The sequence below is a fragment of the Buteo buteo genome, chromosome 17 (assembly GCF_964188355.1).
Source record: "Buteo buteo chromosome 17, bButBut1.hap1.1, whole genome shotgun sequence".
Classification (NCBI taxonomy): domain Eukaryota; kingdom Metazoa; phylum Chordata; class Aves; order Accipitriformes; family Accipitridae; genus Buteo; species Buteo buteo.
The window spans coordinates 15702467-15720984 of NC_134187.1; the positions used below are offsets into that span (position 1 = coordinate 15702467).

At 42.0% G+C, this 18518-nt stretch overlaps 1 protein-coding gene and 1 long non-coding RNA gene across 3 annotated transcripts in view; one reads left to right on the plus strand and one right to left on the minus strand.

Annotated features, from left to right (window-relative positions):
- Window positions 1-7153: 7153 nt before the first annotated feature.
- Window positions 7154-17615, minus strand: SLC66A3 (solute carrier family 66 member 3). Its single transcript, XM_075049132.1, has 7 exons — window positions 17032-17615; window positions 14595-14677; window positions 14050-14119; window positions 13362-13419; window positions 12013-12133; window positions 10755-10796; window positions 7154-8786 (listed from the first exon to the last, which is right to left on the minus strand). Exons 1-7 carry the CDS (start codon window positions 17172-17174, stop codon window positions 8698-8700), a joined length of 606 nt encoding a protein of 201 aa, XP_074905233.1. The 5' UTR covers window positions 17175-17615; the 3' UTR covers window positions 7154-8697.
- Window positions 17042-18518, plus strand: part of LOC142040840 (uncharacterized) — a 33955-nt gene continuing 32478 nt past the window's right edge. The window contains exon 1 of one of the 2 annotated variants that reach the window (XR_012653308.1): window positions 17042-17136. This is a non-coding gene — a long non-coding RNA (uncharacterized LOC142040840). Of the gene's footprint in view, window positions 17221-18518 lie in introns of both variants that reach the window. The other variant, XR_012653309.1, reaches the window with a different exon arrangement.

Consider the following 18518-nt stretch of genomic DNA (forward strand, 5'->3'; position numbering starts at 1 on the left):
GTTCCTGAACTTGAGAAGCTGGTAATTAATTGAAATATTTAAATATCTAGGCAACTACTGCGGCAGATATGGGAAAGGCAAGGGTTGCTCAAAAGGAAGCCAAGGAAAGACTGTGTGTGGAGGAAGCGCAGACTCCAAGGGAGCTGTTTTGGCAGGCCATCAGGTGCTGGGGCTGGATCTGTTGCACTTTCTCTCCTTGGCTTGCCCTCATTCACTGTGAATCTCTGGGATCCTGTTAAGCCTGACATTTTAGGAGATGTACAGTATTACAGTATTTACTAGCCACAGTTTATACACTCTATACTTGTACAATTAGTTGTTAGCTATACATACAGCAGGTTGTATTGAGATGGTATCATAGAATGATATGGGCTGATAGGGAGCACTGGAGGTCCTCTGGTCTGACCTCTACCTCAAAGCAGGGCTAACTTAGCGTAGGTTCCTCAAGGCTTTTGAGTTTTCAGTGCCTATAGGGATGGAAGTATCATAGCACTCCTCAGTTCTCCTTCAAGCCATTTGTCCCAAAACAAAGGAACAGCGTGGGCTGTGTTGAGCTGTAATGTGGAGATCATTTGGCCAATGGTATGATGTGCACAAACCTTGTTTTGTACCCAGGATACAAAAAGGCAAAGCTGCTCTTCTGTTCTTCTCGCTTATCCTTCTGCTCAAGACAGAGCTTTCGTCTGCTGATCTATGGAATGCAAAGAACTCTTAAACATTAGTTCCTGGAGACTGTTGTTTCCTTATTGTCCAGTGGTAGGTAAGCTTTTAAAATTTTTGAGAAGAGCATATTCCTGAATGAAGGATTATTTGTCTTAAAGTCGCTGACATTTAAACACTATTTTTGTAACAGGGCTGTCCCAGCAAACAGGACATTTTTATGGCCTAGATAACTTTATCTATAATAATTTCTCTCACTGCAAGTCCTTTTGTTTCACAAGAGTAAACAAATAGCATAGCCAAACTCCAGATTAACCTTCTGGAAAAATCAGGGGTCAGACTTGGAGCCAGAAGCTTAAGACACTTGTATGGAAGTTGCTCTTTGGTTCCCATCCAAGAGCTCACCAGCACGGAAGCTGGACAGGAAGACCCCATCGGGGTTAACGTGTCAGTTGTCACAAAGACCTTTCTGCAAGGAGATTTCCACTTCTCTCCTAGTTGTGTACTGCAGTTTCCTGCTTCTAGTGGTTCCTGCCAAAGCTCAAACCGTCACAGTGCTGCCAGCAATCCAGCACCAAGTCTGCATACTGAAGGAAACTCTGTGGTTCTTGTGCTTCTTGGCATGGTTGATGCTGTAACCAAAACATGACATGGACCATAGAACCACGTAGGACTTGGAGACATGCAAGAGGCTCAAGTATCATGGCAGGCAGTGACAGTGGCCGAATTTAAAACATCACTGAAGTTTCACTGCAAGTGTCTAAATCTCTTACTAATTCTGTTGAAGACACTGAACCTCCCACATTTTTGACAGGCTTTCAGTGGCTCTCTGAAGTCACCAAGGCCAGGAAAGCTGCTGCTAGAAATTATATGCTTTGTCTCTTTAGTTTCTTTAGTTTCTCAGGCAGTGTCACATGATCATTAGAAATTTGAGCATTTGTGTTTATAATCTTACAAGGTATTAGTTTCCCATCTAGTTTTGAGAGAATCATTCTTGGAAGAGGATTTACATATCTTGGTCTCAACTGCCTTCACCCATCCTGTGCTTGTGAGGTCGTATTTGGGATGCTGCTGTGAAAAGGGGGAACTTGTATGAAAACAAACTTCTTACCTGCATTGCTCTTACAAACTCTTACCACCTCTTTATTCTAAGGCAGGAGAACATAACAGTCCATGGTCCAGTTCAGGGAGTTGGAGTATTTCAGTCTTCTCTGCATTCCTGGATAGTTTGCCTCGGCATTCATGTTAAAATAGTGATTAATTTATTTTTTCGCAGAATCATAGAGTATCTCGAGTTGGAAGGGACCCATAAGGATCATCAAGTCCAACTCCCTGCTCCTTGCAGGAGTACCTAAAACTAAACCATATGACTAAGAGCAACATCCAGATGCTCCTTGAACTCCAACAGGCTTGGTGCCTTTTTAGTGCATTACAGTTAATTATGGACTATCATCTCTGCACATACTACACTTTAAATTGAAAACATTTGTTATTTTTTAAGATGATCCTATTACCTTCTTCTGGGATTATGAGCACCCCATGGATCATGAAGTTTTGCCTACTGCTTTGAAGTATCCCTCATGAGAGTGGGAAGGAGTTTTCTTTTGGATCTCCATAAAAGATGTGATGGAGTGGTTCTGAAACTAATTCATGTTCTTTGTTGAAGTTGCCTGTAAAGTGGACAATGATGTACTCAGACACACTCATCTGAGAAGTAAGACAAGTCTACTGAGATGTATGTGGCAGAAAAGAACACTGCATCTAAGCACATCGAGTCTAGGTCTCCCCAGAAACTACTGCAATGAGTGGAAAAGCGCACCATAAAACCATGGCTCCAAGAAGCGGGGACTCAGAGGAACTGTAATTTATTAGCATAGGGATGCTAATTAACAGGCCTTGTTATGAAGATTGGGGTTTTGAATCTTTGCTCCTTTGTAGGCAGGAAGCATTGTTTTATAAGGGTAAGAAAGTCAAGTTACTACCCGGTACTTGCTATTCCAAGTGTGAAGCTGGATTTGACCACTGCTGCTTTTGCTGCAGGATTAAAGTGGCCTTGCAAAATGAAAGGCATGGTGAGAGGTAGCAAAATTACAAAGTTATAAGTGTACATAGTCCTGCATACCTTAAAGAAATCTGAAAGACACATCATTACCCTGAAAAGCAAGGGCAGAGAGTGCAGCAGCCACTCCATGTCCCTGCAACCCTTTTTAGGTTGCTTAGAGGAGCTGTGGAGACATTCTTTCACAGCCAAGGAAACTGTATGTGATGCTTCAGTTGTATCACCCCATTTTGAGATGTGAACCAACTTGTATGTATAGTCTTATATTGTCATGTCCCAGTGTGCTTTTTGGGTCATCCAGTTCTTGTCATTTGTCATCACCCTTGTTAAGCTTTTGGTTTGTTTGGGTTTTTTTTGCCCAGGATGCTGTTGCATCACTTGGTAAGCATGGTCACCTGACGAGAAGTACATCAGGCTTGTGGGATCACTGCGAATCCTCTTCTTTTCCTTTGGCTTGCCAACTGCTTAGACTTTTAAGCACTGAATTGGCATGTTAGCAATGTATCTCGGATATGTGCTACTTTTTATTAATGAGTGAATCGGAGAAAACATTTTTGGAGGTGTCCGAGATACGTAATAACTGTTTTAAGGCTGAAGGAGCCAGGAACCCAACCTTATGAACCCTTTTTCACATTCGCTGGCCCTAGCATTGTCTCTTACCTCAGCTGTGTTCTATTTTTGAAACAGCTGAAAAATTTTTCAGCTCTCTAAGCTGATCTTGTAGCTAGGCGCAGCTTCAGGGCTTGCATCTACTCGCTGGATCCCATGGCCTCACGTGTCTGCGTGATGTTGTACAGCATATTACAACCCCTATGTACTGGGGGCCAACTAAGATTCAGTAGGATCTGTGTAGCCACTTGTCTGCTCTGGAGTGATGGAAGGGCTTGATAAATACAGTAAGGAAGCTCCCCTTTGTGCTTCGTATACCGTTCAGAGTGACAGCAGTGGGAGTTTTATTACTGGGAAGGTGGGCATACGTACAAGCTTAAAACAAACATCAGCACTGAGAGAGGAAAATACCCTTGAGCTCAGAGAGACCATGAGGACTGTAAGTCGTGCTGACAGTGCATTTCAGGGAAAACAACTTAAAATTCTCAAGTCACTGTCTTGCAAGTCAGCTCAGTGAAATCTGTATGTAGTCAGTTGCTCAAAGGTGAAAGAATTTCTTTACAGTAATTGGGTAACTTAAAATATGCTTTACACAAGCTCAATTTGTGCTTCATTAGAGTCCTGATTTACATGACAGAGGGGACACTGAGACATAGGAAGGGTTTTCTTCTATTTACACTTTTCGCACAGTATGAGAGAGGTCAGCATCTTGGTATTGCTGGCCAAAGCCTCCAAATTCAAAAGCAGAAATCTTGTTCATCCTGGAGTAGGCATGTACACAGATGACTTGCAATTACAATAAGGTGGTAAGTAGAATTTATTTTCAGCCTGGAGCCATGTTACTATTCAATTTGAATCATAATCATTGTTAGCTAACTGTTCTTGGCACGTTTTAGGCTGGTGCAGGTTCTGTCCTTCAAATTAGTTTCCAGAATACTTGACAGATAAAACAAGATGCCCTCTTAAATCTCCCTTCCTGTGAGCCAGTAACACTGCATTGTACACAGAAGTACTTTTTTAGGCTACTGACAATTGAAGACAGCTATGAGCTGAAATAATGAAACAAAACTGGGCATGAACAAAATTATGACAATTATTTAAATTGTCCTTTAGGTATCCCCAACTAAATTTCATCAAGAGTATCGTGTAGTGTAAAAAACCTCTTATCTTACCCCTGGTCCAAAGGCTGGATTTTTTTTCAAGACAGAGATGGTGCTTGCCTCAAACCACTTCCAAGGTAGAATGGAATAGTTGACACCTTTATCTTGAAGATGTCTGTATGTCTATCTTGCCATCAGGCAGGAAACACCTGAGATCCATCAGGACTCAGGTCTGTGAGACTGCCAAGGTCTTGCAGTTGGATCCAGCACAAGTGATGAGCTGGTAGGTTCTTGAGGTGATGTTTATTGTGGCTCCCAGACGCCTATTTGACATCAACGGCCATCATCTCTGAGAACTCTTTTAAGTATTTTGGAGAACTCTAGCTCAAAATCAAGCAAATTAAATTCAATACAAACCAAGAAGTTAATAACGTCCTATTTTAAGTTATTTTTCAGCTTCCTCACACTCCAGATTGAGATATCCTTAGACCATTATGTGATGAAGGCTACATTTCATGTTCTGCTTCATACATAAATATGAATCTCAAGTATTGAAGAATCTGGAAGGGAACGGAACAAAGCAGCCTGAAAAGAACTAGCAGGGAAGGAATAATTATTTATCATCATAGAAACTATAGGGCTGGGAAACTACCTCATCTGAGTTTATCTCCACATCTGTGTAGCTTTTAATTTATAATAATACAATTCTTCCTGTTGGCTCTGAGGTGTTCTGGGTTTTTTCCCTATTACATATGTCCTTAAATGCATAATGATTGTTTGGTGGAGGAAGAGTAATTTTACCTCATTTAAAGGAGTGAATGAAGGCTTTTACAAGTTGTAAGCTTTTTGGGACCTTTTAGCTAACTGTGAATGACTTTCTCCAAAAAGTCAAACTGCTCTAAAAATCCAGCTTCTGAGCTCCGGCAGTTGAGGTGTGTGTCCACCTGCCCACCCCACTCCTTTCTTTCCTGTTTTAATAGATCAGAATAGCAGAACCAGGTTAGGGAGCACCTACGTGCACAATGTAAGCCAGCGGAAGAGGCTGAGGGGTCGGACAGGGACTTGCGAGCAGTCCAAGCAGTAACATCTTTTGCTGGATTAGGGTAACACAAAGAAACTATGTCTGCATAGTTTCACTCTGCACAAAATGCTAAGTATTACGGAGGCCCATAGGGTGGCGGAGATGACGGGTTTGCTTTTGCATATGATGTTCCTGTTCATGGAGGACAGTTGAGAAACAGGCTTTTGGGAAAAGTACACTATACGTATCTTCCACTGTCTACACCTGCACTTTCAGACCTGCAACATGCCGTCTCTGGAATCATGTCCTCATTCCTTTTTTTTTGGATAGTAAATCTCATCATAAACGTTTTCTCTTTCATACTGTTAAACTGAGCATTGTGGCTAAGTGCAGCTGGTAGCTTATCTGTTACCAAATGCAGTTATAGTTCCATTATATCCATAGCTGGAGATATTTGGGGTTATCCAGTGGATTGTACTAGAATTCAGATCTTGTCTTTTCACAGGCAAGAAAACTCGTACTGTTTGAAAGTCCAGACAGGACCCACACTTGACCAGCCAGGACAGGAAAGGCAGTGTTACCTTGTAAGCATGTTGTGAACTGCTGCAGTCAGACACCCAGAGTGTAATTCAGCACTTGCACAGCATCTGGGAAGGGAGAGGCATTACTTCCAGCCCTCTGGATAAGTTGCTTGCTGGTTTACACACCCTGCAATAAAACCAAGATGCTTTCCCTGCCCGGCTTTGGTCTGCCGCTGTATTACGCAGCAAGCAACTCACTTGTGTCCACCCTGATACTGCTGAATGACAAGTTTAACAAGATTTATCCTCCCCGTGTATCTTGTCTAAAGTTATTGCCTCTAATCTAGCTACCAAGAAGATTATGGTTTACGTACTGGAAAACCACAGGCTCTATGCTTTTGTGGGCCTTGCCCAGGACTTGAGCATATGTCAACTTGACAAAAGTGAAAGAAATTATTCTCTGGGGGGAAAAAAGTGTGTAAAACTATTTACTGCTGCCTTCTGATTTGTTCCATATCTCTTGCAGCTTGAATGAGAACTCATGATCCAGCTTTCCAAGTCCACAAAATTACTTTACCTTAAGCTTGTGAATTACCCAGCTTTGTTTCTTTTCCTCAGTCTCTTTTTTTCCACGTTTCTAAGATGATTTATTCAAAATATGTTACGTAACCTGTAAAGAACTTTTCTTAAATGTGTTTTCAGCATCTTATGATGAAAAAAACCAACTTGAAGTGCTGATCCTCAAACCGAGAATAGAGTGTCTTCATTGTTTTGCTACACTATCACTCAGGAGTATGAAAGATGTCAGTAACAGAGAGGGTTTGGACTCTACAAATCTTTATCAAGAAGAGGCTTTAATTAAGAAAAAAGGAGATGAGAAGTGTGTTTTTTTCCTTTTAAGATGCTGGAGCTCTTCAGCATTTTACAGGTTAATATACAGCCTGATGCTTCAAATATTAAGGTGAAATCTGCCCATTAATGACCTGCAATGAATATTTCATTTTCTTTCCATATATGGAAACAGAATAAAAAATTAAATGTAATGCAAATGAACTGCCATGAAGAATAGTGTTTATTAATATGACCTGGAAAATGTATCACATGCCACCTCCCACCATTTAGACCACTTCAGATATTTTACACAGCTTTAGTAAAATCATAACAGTTACTCTCTCAACCAACATAGAAACAGTTACACATTTTATTGGAGCAGTAAAAAATCCTCATCTTTGAACTTGCTCTCAGTAATATGAGATACATGAAATCATATGTCCACAGACATACCTCTTCCTACCCCTTCCCACTTTAAAATCAGAGTTTACAAAGCAGGTATGTTTTCTGACAGTGAAGGTGTTGGTCGGTCTGATTGCAGGGTGTACGCTGGCGGAAACATCTGCATTTGCAGATCCCGCTCTTCCGCAAGAGTCCAATGATTTAGCATGTTGCAGGGAAAACCTGCCTCAAATGTAGTCAGTGCAGTCCTCCCATAGTTTTCAAGGGTGCCAGCACCAAGGATTGCCTTGGTTTTAACAGCAATACTGTAAGAACTCTTTTGAAAAGGCATATCTTTTCATTTTGGAGAATGTAATGAGAATTGAAGGCAAGCTGTATGATTACTTCTGTAACTTTTGGTTGGAAAGGCATTACTTCCAAAAAAAATCCCCCATTAGTGGTTCTCAAGAATATCCTTTTCTCTTTTTTAATATACCTACTACAAATTGATTAGAATCTCTAAAGTAAAAATTTAAGTGAAGTCTTTTACGTTCTTCAGCATGGATAGGCTGAAAACTAACAAAGCACAGAGCAGTATCATCAAAACCCAGTCACCATTGGAACGAGTCTGCTATGATACATCAAGCTGTACAAGTAAAGGGGTCACTGTCAGTATGGATTGCATTTGGGGATTCTGGGTATCAGTTCAGGAACTTTGGCTCAAACACAACTTTTAACTCTGTTAGTCAAAGTTTCATTAATTCCTATACGCTCTAGTCTCTGCTGTTCCCAAAACTGTATGTTCAGTGAATGAGAGCTCAGGTTGAAAAAGAAGAATTCATAGTTGAGTTTTTGCTCATATCCTAATAAAAACTGGGTATTTTGAAGAAAGTGACCATGGGTATCCTGTATCAGCTGTATAAATTGTACTATTTAAGTGTTGCATGTAAGCACTACAATCCCAACTGGGTTTGTGACTTAGTAAAACACATTTAGAACCTTATTTTGGATTAGGCCTTGACTCAGATTTTCTTCATCCTAAAATACAGATAATTAATGTCTAACTAATTGAGTTGCCTGCAAGAAGACGACAAACATCTGTTGTTGTTTTTCAAACTTGCAGCAGATGCAGAAAGATGAGTTGGTATGTTGGTGCAAAATTGCTCTTGTGTAACTGAAGAAAACTGCTTATATGTAACCAGAAAGTACTGAAGTGATACGATAATATATGAACATCTAAATATGAAATACCTTCTTCATTTAGTAAAAAAGTCCAGAGAAAATGTGATATCAGTGAAACTTGTCTTAAATGACCAATAAAAATATGCTGCTTAAATTAAGTATCTTATCAGACTTATTTCTAAGAGAAAATAAGCATGACTCTACTATTTATGCTTAGGGATAAATACTAGGCTTAAGGGAGAGAGAGCTTCCTCAACCTTTGTTCTGTTTTTTAAGCTTAATTATATCGGGGGGGTTTTGATGGTACCTATGTTGTGTGCTGATGAGTGTCTTCTAATCAGTCTTTTTAGTTTTCCTGTAGTGAAGGATTGTGGCTGTGACCCAAATATTGAGAATAAGCATGGTTATGAAACGGATGAGAACTAAAAGGGAAAAAAAAATCTTGTAAGCATAAATCCAAAAGAATCAACTGCTGTCATTTTCAGAATACACATTGTTTTGTAAACCTCCACTGGTGTAAAAACAGGCTGGTTCCCATTCTGCAACTCTTTTAAATCAATTAGTTTAAATAGCCATGTTCAGGAACCCAGAAATTCTCAAAGTAAATGTAGCAGAGAAGAGCATTTAGCACTTGTGAGTGGTATCTGAAAATAATACACTACAGTACCTTTAATTCCTTTGTGACAAAACCAGGAGAATAGTACAAGTTTGAGTAGCCTCATATAAATTTATATTTACACCTAAAATTAAACTCGGGAGCCACAGCTCATGTGCCCTTTATAGTTGCATGTGTTGTTTATAATAAAAGGATTATTCTCTACTGCCATCTGTTAAGTTTAGACTTTAGGGAGACAGGAAATACTTGTATCTGTCAGATTTTAATGAGAGGAACTCTGACAACTGAGAAAAAAAGCAGTTTTTCAGTATCTTGATTAACTTTCAGATTTTTTTTAAACCAAAAGAAGCATAGTATCTCTACCTGTGAGACCACAATTTGAAGTATAGCTATATCTAATATCCATTTGGTAAATAGAATATACACAGAAATGTACACAAAACTTTGTTTCAGAAATGTGCAATACTTGACAGTTTCATACATGCCTCTGAAACCAAGATGAACATGCCAAAGTGTTCAGTGTTAGAAGTTAACTGGAAACCTTTTCCATTAGAACAGCATGGTATCGATGTTTGCTGCCATCTCTTCCATGTTCCAAAGTGTATTGTGCTTTATTTTAAAAAGCAGCTTTAACCAGAGCCAGCTTTACTTTCAAGAGCCAGCATTTTACTTTCATGGTGTTTTTCTCCCTTCCTCCCTCCCCTCAATATACTTCTCCTGCTTCTACTCAGGCTAAGTGTGTAGCTGTGGGTGAACTGGACTTGATAACTGACCTGGACTAAATTTCTGCATGTGCCGATTTTTGGTGATCCAGTTAACTGCATGTCCCCAAAACTCTTACTCCGGCAGAGAGAAACCAGCAAGCATGGGGGTGAGAATATTGATTGAAAAGGGGACTTCCTTTGCCAGTGAAAGAGCAACTTGAACTGCTTGTAAAATTAGAGCCTTATTGTGCCGCAGAGGACTGCTTAAAAATAAATAAATCATTCATGTGATGTTTCTGATGAAATACCAGTTTTGAACAAGGATCCACCAAATAAAGTAACAATGTGATTTTGTAACTGTTCTTATATCTACCAAGTCCTGATTTCGAACCATTTATTGAAAAATCTGCTGCACTCCTTAGCTCTTTCAGTTTTGTCAGGATGGTAAGAAGCTGTTAAGTAAATTTGCTTTGTAATGAAATCAGCTGCAAATTATATATTTTAAGCCAGTTTTTTGTGAGTTTCTTACCAGCGCACCATTTCATTTTCAGCCTGCCATAACCTTTCTGAATGTTGTGCCCAAAACTATTCATATACTAAGCTGAACTTTAAATAGTTTTCTGGAAGAACTTTTTAATGCACAAACCCCACAGTAAGAAAAGGAAACACTTACTATTTGAAAAACTACCACTCAATTATTACAGATTTTTAAAGTTGTATTCTATGAAATTTATTTATTTATGTATTTAAATATTAAAGATTTTTAATGCTTTATTCTGCTATTTTCATAATTTATTTTGTAGTGCTTTTGCCTTTTGAGAAAGATAATGGCTTTTGGACCGCTTGTCACCACATGATAAGCATAAGCAGGTTTTGTTGTTTTCTCTGGGTATTTGACTGACTTGTAACCCTGTGCTACTTTTTTAGTACTAACTCCTTCCCTCACTGTGCTAACCCAGCAGGTTCATAGTTTGTTCTTCTGAGAGCAGGTAACTGCTTTTACAAAACAGCTAAAAACTACCATGGCAGCTGTTATCTTGGAAAGGCAGGCAATTCCATACTTTACTCACCTGCGAGATCATTAGTAGTCATTACAGTTGTAACTATTCTTGCTGTAAATTGAATGAATTCTGATTAGTGGACTAGATACGACACATTTATACCTTCAAAAAATGATGAAATGTCTATCTTCTAATAGAGGATAATCTTGCATGAAAATATACATCTTGCAGACATTCCCACTTTCAGTGCATCCACTCTTCAGTATTTTAGCTTCAGAGAGCAAGCTCTCAAAGCTGAGTAACACTGTATTAAGGGTCTTTTTTAATGAGAAAATTACTGATAAAATTAGAATTTTTGTATCTATCTCACTAGATTGGATGTGGTCAGAGTTTAATGCTTCTTTTTCTGTTCAGCCCCCTCCTTCAGTAGTTGATACTGAGCCTCACCCACAATATAAGCCTCACCCACAATTGAGTTAGCATGACTTAACCATTGTGAATGTTCACACGCATGCTTTTAGGCTTCTGCAAATATGAGGAATTCAGCTTTCCTTCCCACAACAAATCTAAATGTTAATTATTTCACATTTGCAGCAGGCTAAAACCATTTACAAAGTTATTGCTATCGTTCAGTGAACATACCACAACTTCTAATTATTGACTTAAAAACATTTGTTTCACAGGGAAATTGATCCAGCATCACTATGTTTTACAGTAAGAATATTTTAAACAAGTTTTGTGAGTGTGACAAAGGCACTTCTGACAAATGGCTGTAGAACCGTTCATGCAGACCGCTAGGTAATTAACACATGAGCTGCACAAATCGCTGTTCTTGGTACGTTCTTAAATTCTCCTCTGTTGAGAAATGTATTTACATGTAGTCATGGAGTTAAAGGTATTCAGCATTAAGTGTGTATTTATTTGCAGATGACTTTTCAGAATTAGCATTGTCTGATTGTCTGACTCAAAATTTAGTGCCTTTTCATGCTGGATCACTAGTAATTTTATTAAATCATAGAACATTGAAATCTTTTCTTAGTAAAGACACTCTTTCAGTTATTTCAACTCTATCAGGCTCCCTTGGCCATATTTGCATGTTTTGTAAGTCAAAAGTCTCATTGTGACTGAGCTGATGTCAATGATAAAAGTTGATTTCAAAAGACTGTGTGGTATCTGAGTCTCAGAAGTTGGCACTAAGGGAAACTACATTAGGCAAGATTTTTACCTACTATGATTGAGTAAAGACCTATTGAAAGAGGCATTAGGAGGAGATACGGCTTTAAAAAAGGAAAACTCAGTGCTTCACACCAGGTTGCCCATAGCTTACTTGCACAGGTATATGCAGACATACTCCAGGTCAAGGCGCTCACTTGTCCAGAATCTTTTGTCTGCCAGAGGCACCGCAGCTGAGCCAGCTTACTGGCCGCACTGATGAGCGTGCACAAATTCTGAAAAGCAGGTAAAAAAAGAGAAAGAACCTCTGCCATTGTATTATCCGAGTGTTTAGCTTATGGCTGTTAGTATGTAACTTACTAAAACCAGGACTAGCTTTTGCATTTAGAATAAAATAAAAAAAAAAAGTACTTTTTCTGTATTTGGCAACCCAAGCACTTCAGTTTCTTACTAAGGAACTGCGAAGCAAAAAACTGAAGTCGCCAGAAGCAAGGGAGTGATTTCTGAGGTGCTGCCCAGAAAGAAGCTCAAAGAGCACAACAATTGCTGCTGCTGTTGGCAAATATTTGATAGAGGCAAATACAATAAGAAGCAAAGAAATAAAAAAGCTTCTCAACCTGGTACATAAAACTGTTTATGAAAGTTAGCTAAAATGAGACTGATCTAGTCTAAACAGCAAGGTTGATTCAGACCATCTGTTACTGTTATGTCTGGCAAACTAAACCATAAAAGAATGAGAAAACTGACAAGAATGTGTGGAAAATGAGTCCAATTGGTGGGAAAAAATAATGAAGGGAGCAGACTATTTGCTGTCATCCTTTAAGGGGGATTTTTCAAAGGCAGTGGGTAGAGGGGTTCTCCACATGGGTCTTTGTGGTGTGCCTGGATTTCCCTTGCAAGTAAGGATTAGCGGCAGGCTTAGAAGCTTTTAGCCCTATTTGTATCATCTTTTGCATTAGCAGCTCCAGTTCATCTCAAAATTTAACTTTCTCTCTTTGACAAAAAGGGCAAAGACCATCTTTAACCTACATAGGGCATTATCAGATGATGTTTTTCTTGCAAAATTCTAGGACTAAAGGGAAAAAAAAATTGTCAAAGACTTAACATTCCCTATTTTAAATGCTTTGACTGATGCTCTATTCTTTTCCTCTCATGTTAAGGGTTTATTAATCAGGATTATGACATTAGGACTAAAGAGGCAATATTTTTTCAACATCTTAAACCATTGCTAGTTAATTAAGGCACCACAATTAACAGCTTCACCTCAGAACGTAACTCTTTTTTTTTTTCTCCATAGAGTCTCTATTGCCAGTGCCATGTTTTCCAGCTACTCACAGAAGTGAGAACCAGTTATATTTGAAAACTGGTTAGCTGTTCTGAAAACTAACCTAAATGATGAATTATTCCAAGGACAAATATAAGGAGAGATTTCACTGATAAAGACTTCCAGAAAAACATCATTTCATATGAGGACCTAATTTCAAATAATCATGCAGTACTTACCATGGCCAGGTCTATTATCCACTTCCGCAGTGTTAGCATGTACCAGCCCCCCCCCAATCTTATATTATGTTAAGTTTCATAGCACTGAAAATTCTAGCATACCAAAGCTCTCAAAACTGCCTGGGGAATTAGATTTTTTTTAAAACATCTGGAAATAATCTTATTGAAACTTTATAACAGACTATACAATCTAGATAAAAGATATTAAGCACTGGTTGAAACACCAAGTGTTCCTATTTTTCACACTGTCTTTGGTTGAACAGTGCCTGGAGTTTCTCAATAGCTGCTCCAAAGCACATGACTTGAGATTTAAGCCCAAATCCTATTTAAAAAAAAACCAAAACAATACACTGCTGTGTTCATCATGGCAAGTACAATCTGCATGGGTAGGAATCAAAGAAAAAAGACTCATCATTTCCACCCTGCATCTCTAGCAAAGATATAAGTTAAGAATTGCTCTTACTCTTACCAGTTGTGGGCCTTCTAAAGCATAGCTACATATAAAGCTTACTTCTTGGATAGATTTCACTGTGATCCCAGAAATCAGCATGTGAAATGTGGAATGCATGTTGAGAAGTGGCTGAAAATGATTTACAATGGTAGCACAAAACAAACGATGACATAGCTGCTATGCAGAGAACTACCAAACAAGCTACATAAACCAAAATTCCCAGATTTCAAAGGATACATGACTGCATAAAACAAAGCTCGTTTCATGTTTCCACTGAAACGCAGAATAAACAAAAGGAGAATGACATCTGAAATAAATAAAAGATCACTCATGACAGAAGGGAGAGAGGGGGCCCAAATGTAATCCTAGACAGTACCACTGGACACCACATCTGCAGAAACTGCTTTCTTACAGGTTTTGTCTCTCAAATTTGACTCATGTCCAAAACACTGCAAGCTCCAAAATGAAGCTTTTCATAAAGAGTCTGGAGCATTTATAGTGTTTCTCTCCCACCTGGAGTCACTGGATAAAGGATGAGCTTACACTGCAACTCCACTGTATGTGTATTAATTAGATCTTTCTCCTCTACCTGGCCATCTATTTTCATAAAATTTGTAATAATTCAATTATATTTGAGATGTTCATTCCCTCTTCCCCCCAACTCCAGCTAGAATTGGTCAATGGATTCACATCACTGCAGTGGAGTACTGTACCTATCTGCAGAGCCTTGGAGTGCTGAGTGAGCCCTGCTTTATTTCCAAGACATGGCTTAAAAAAATTACCTTGTGCAATGATGATGGGATATTCCAGGTATGTCTGCAGAGGGTAACCATAATAGATCTGGTACCTCAGGAACACAAGGAAGCTGAACAGGAAGACACAAAACAGCGTGACTGCATGAAGGGACAGGACAGCTCCTTCACAACTTCTTTTTTCTGCTTTGGTTGTGCCAAAAGGCTCCAGATAGGTGTAGCTGTCAAACTGATCAAACAAATATGAAGAAAAAGTGCAAGCATGATGATTCTGTAGTCTATTTTTGTTACCCTCAAATAGAGTAAGAGGTAGAAAGCTGCCCGCACTTCTTGTCAAGGTCTTTGTGTCACAGTGTGTAAGGCATAATTTTATTAATTACAACTGATGAGAAAGAAATAAAGGCTTCCAGACCTAGAAGATACCTTCTCCTTGCAATTGCCTTCACACCTCTGGGATAACTCTGATTTCTTTATTTATGTCTGTAGTCCAATCTATACATTAAGCAAGTTTTACAGGAGTAGAAAACATCTTCCAAGCTGTCTAGACTATGCTGTTACAAGATTGCCCAGTGTAGCTGTACTGGTCAGACTGAGAGCCTGTTCTGAAGTGTACCAAACAACAGCAATTCTCTTTCCTGCCATCCCACAATATAGTATCTAAAAGGAATTGAACTTCTATCACTTTTTCTTTACTTTCTTCAACTTTCATGCAAGTCCATGGGGTTAGACAAAAACTTCAAGGCTGCAGAGAAAATAGAAAGGTCTCTTAGGGCATAGTTTTTATGTAAGGAAAAATTGATGGTTTCTGGCATAGAAAGATGGCTTAAGGAACCGCCTGCCTTGTAAGGAACTGCCTTTTACAGTATTCAGAATTTAAATGTCTGAACTTCCTGTAAGTCTTATTTCTTGTAGAGTCAAATTAGACTCCTTGCCATCAGCACCGTGCTTCTGCATCACTCCTCTGCCAGGTCACTGCATGCTGGCTCTGCAGAGCCATCCCAATTTGCACCAGTAGCCCCAAAGCTCTCTGCAGCTGGACTCAAAGTCTTTAAAGGCTGCAGGATGAATAGTCCTACTAAATAAACAGTCCCAATAAACATTTCAAAAAAGACTCATTGCAACTCTTCCAAAACAGTTTTGCCCTGAGCAGGTGCAGAACCTGCAGCGGTGTGGGTACTGTGGTTATCACACAGGTGCTGAGGAGGCATTTATGGCTTCTCCATGCTCATCTCAAACATTACTTACGAAGCCTTTTCAGTGCACACCAACACACATGAATGATTTTAAAATGCTACCACTGCTTTTTGGCTGGGGCTGTGGGGTAAGTTACCTCTGCTGGCACTAGAATTTAGCTCACTCTAAGGTGTATTAAGGGTAAACAGCAACAACAGGGGTTCAGCGCTGCGGGGAAACATGGGCAGCGAACAGCCCCAGGGGAGACCAGGGGTTTCCGCACAGCTACGTGAAGAAGGGTGTCTGTACACCTAAGCCTCCGCAGCGCCAGACTGGGCTCGACAGCTGTGCTTTTAGCTGAAGACAAGGCACAGCCGCGTTCAGAAACAACTTGCCATTTTTGTGAGGTGATTTCTCTGAATAAAAAGCCCCTTTTTAGCTTGGTGCTGAGAGCTAGCAGCCATCTGGCTGGATGTTCTGGCCATCTCCATCCCTCTGTTTGGCAACCATAAGGCTCTTCAAGGTATTTTCTCTCACGTGCTTGTGCCCACATTTGAATGAACATGCAGGCAGTTTATTTCTTTCTCATTCCATACAAGCCTCTTTAAGTAAGATTTAGTAAGTCTAGCCCATGTAAGCTTATTACAGGCTGACAAATCTTTGGAGTTTGACACGGTCTGTAATTTTCTTAAAGAATTACTATGTTTTACTTATTGGGGTGACAGAAGCCTGTCTAACTGGTACAATTACCCGCACAACAGGGCACACGGACCACTTAATAACCTAAATACATGGCTTAAACCCAAGAGTAGGTGTTGTCTCCAGCTACGTGGGTGGCCCAGGTTGGCTTTGGCAAAGTTAAAAAAAGCCGATTTTCGCTTTAACCAAGAGCGCGGAAACGCTTTAAAGCAGAAGTTTCTGCTCCAGAGCGCCTGTGCGCGCCGCGAAGGCAGGACGCGGCACCCGCACACGACAGGCGTACCCGGAGTCAGCAGGGGGCTAACCGCCAGTTACAAAAAGGAGCGGTTTCACCGCCGCAGAGAGCAAGGACGGCTCGCCGCCCCCTTCCAGCAGCCGCTCGACACGTCCTCAGAGCTGTGACGGCAGGACCTTCGTGACGGACTGCCGCCGAAACGCTTCTCCCCCGCCCGGCCCGGCCCCGCCTGCCCGCCGAGGGAAGCCCGGCTGAGGCGAGGCGGTGCCGCCGCACCCCAACGGCTCTCCCCGCCGTGCGCCCCCCGGCGGGAGCGGGGGCTCGCTGTTGTCCCCGTGTCCCCCCCCCCCGCCGCCTTACCCGGCCAGCTCCAGCAGCAGGCTGCCCACGCTGACCCCCCGCGCCGACCTGGCGGCCAGCACCGCCGCTAGCTGCGGCAGCTTGATCACGGCGCACGCCGCCCAGGTGCTCCAGTGGGCCAAGGCCAGCAGCGCCGGCGCCATCCCCCTGCGCTGCGCGCCCGCGGCAGCCCGGAACGGGGAACCGGCGGTGCGGTGCGGCCCGGCGCGGCGTGGCGGCGTGGGGTGGGGTGGGGTGGGGCCGGGAGCCCGGCCCGGGCGGCGTCACGGAGCGCTCGTGGCGGCCGCGCTGCCCGGGGCGTGGGGCGCGGAGGCCGCCCGGCCTGCGGGGAGAGGAGAGCCGGGCCCGGCGGCGGGCATCTCCGGCTCCCCGTCCGCCTCTCGGGGCCTCGCCGCGCCTGAGCGCGCTGCCGGGCGGTTTGGCAAGCCCGGGGAGGCCGGCGCGCCTTCCTCGAGAGGGGGAGTGCTTCCTGGCGGCCGCCTGCGGGGGAAGGGGCCGGACACTCCCCTGGTCCCCGTGCGGGCGTGCTGCCGAACGCCGCGCTGAGGGGGGGAGCGGAGCGGAGCGAGGACCGAGGCCTGCCCGCAGCTAGCGCTCCTCCGTGTCGGGGCCGAGGAACGTTCAGCGCCGGGTCGAGAGCGTGGGTCCTGAAATCACTCTGTGTTACCTTAAACAAAACCCGCAAAACAGTGATCATCGGATGCTGGGTTGGTGCAAAAGCCTAGCCACGGGTTGTGTTCGCCTAGGAGTAGTGTCGGTGCGCTCTGGGTTGTGGTCACCTAGGAGTAGTGTCGGTCCGCTCTGGGTTGTGTTCACCTAGGAGTAGTGTCGGTCCGCTCTGGGTTGTGTTCACCTAGGAGTAGTGTCGGTCCGCTCTGCGTTGTGGTCACCTAGGAGTAGTGTCGGTCCGCTCTGCGTTGTGGTCACCTAGGAGTAGTGTCGGTCCGCTCTGCGTTGTGGTCACCTAGGAGTAGTGTTGGTCCGCTCTCGGTTTGGAGCTGCAGGTAGGCTGGAGTTCGGCTTTCTCCCCCAAAGCGGAGTCTGCAGTGCTACAGCTCCTGCGTTTTTCGGGTCACGCTGTCTGGATCTCTGTGGTGCTAATTCCTGCGGTAGGCATGGCGTAGTTTTGACAGCAGCATTTTTGGTTGCACAGAAAGAAAGTTCAGCAAAATTAAAAGTTCCTGAATGCTGGACATGTCACATTATCGAAGATGGAGAAATTTGTTTGGAACATACACCTACCCGCCATACACAGTTATACACAAAAATGGTAAAGTGCCATTTTTAAAGCTTTTATCGTTATCAGCTTGTCAGAACTAAGTAAGAGCAATTATCCAAGGAATACACATTTGTACCAATCACACACATACAGAATCTTGGCTCTTTCATGCCTGCATATGGCCAGGACTACGCAGAGTGTCAAATTCATACCATTAATGCAGATTTTTACCTGCAGCATAATTGCTTTAACACGAGGAGTTATTTGC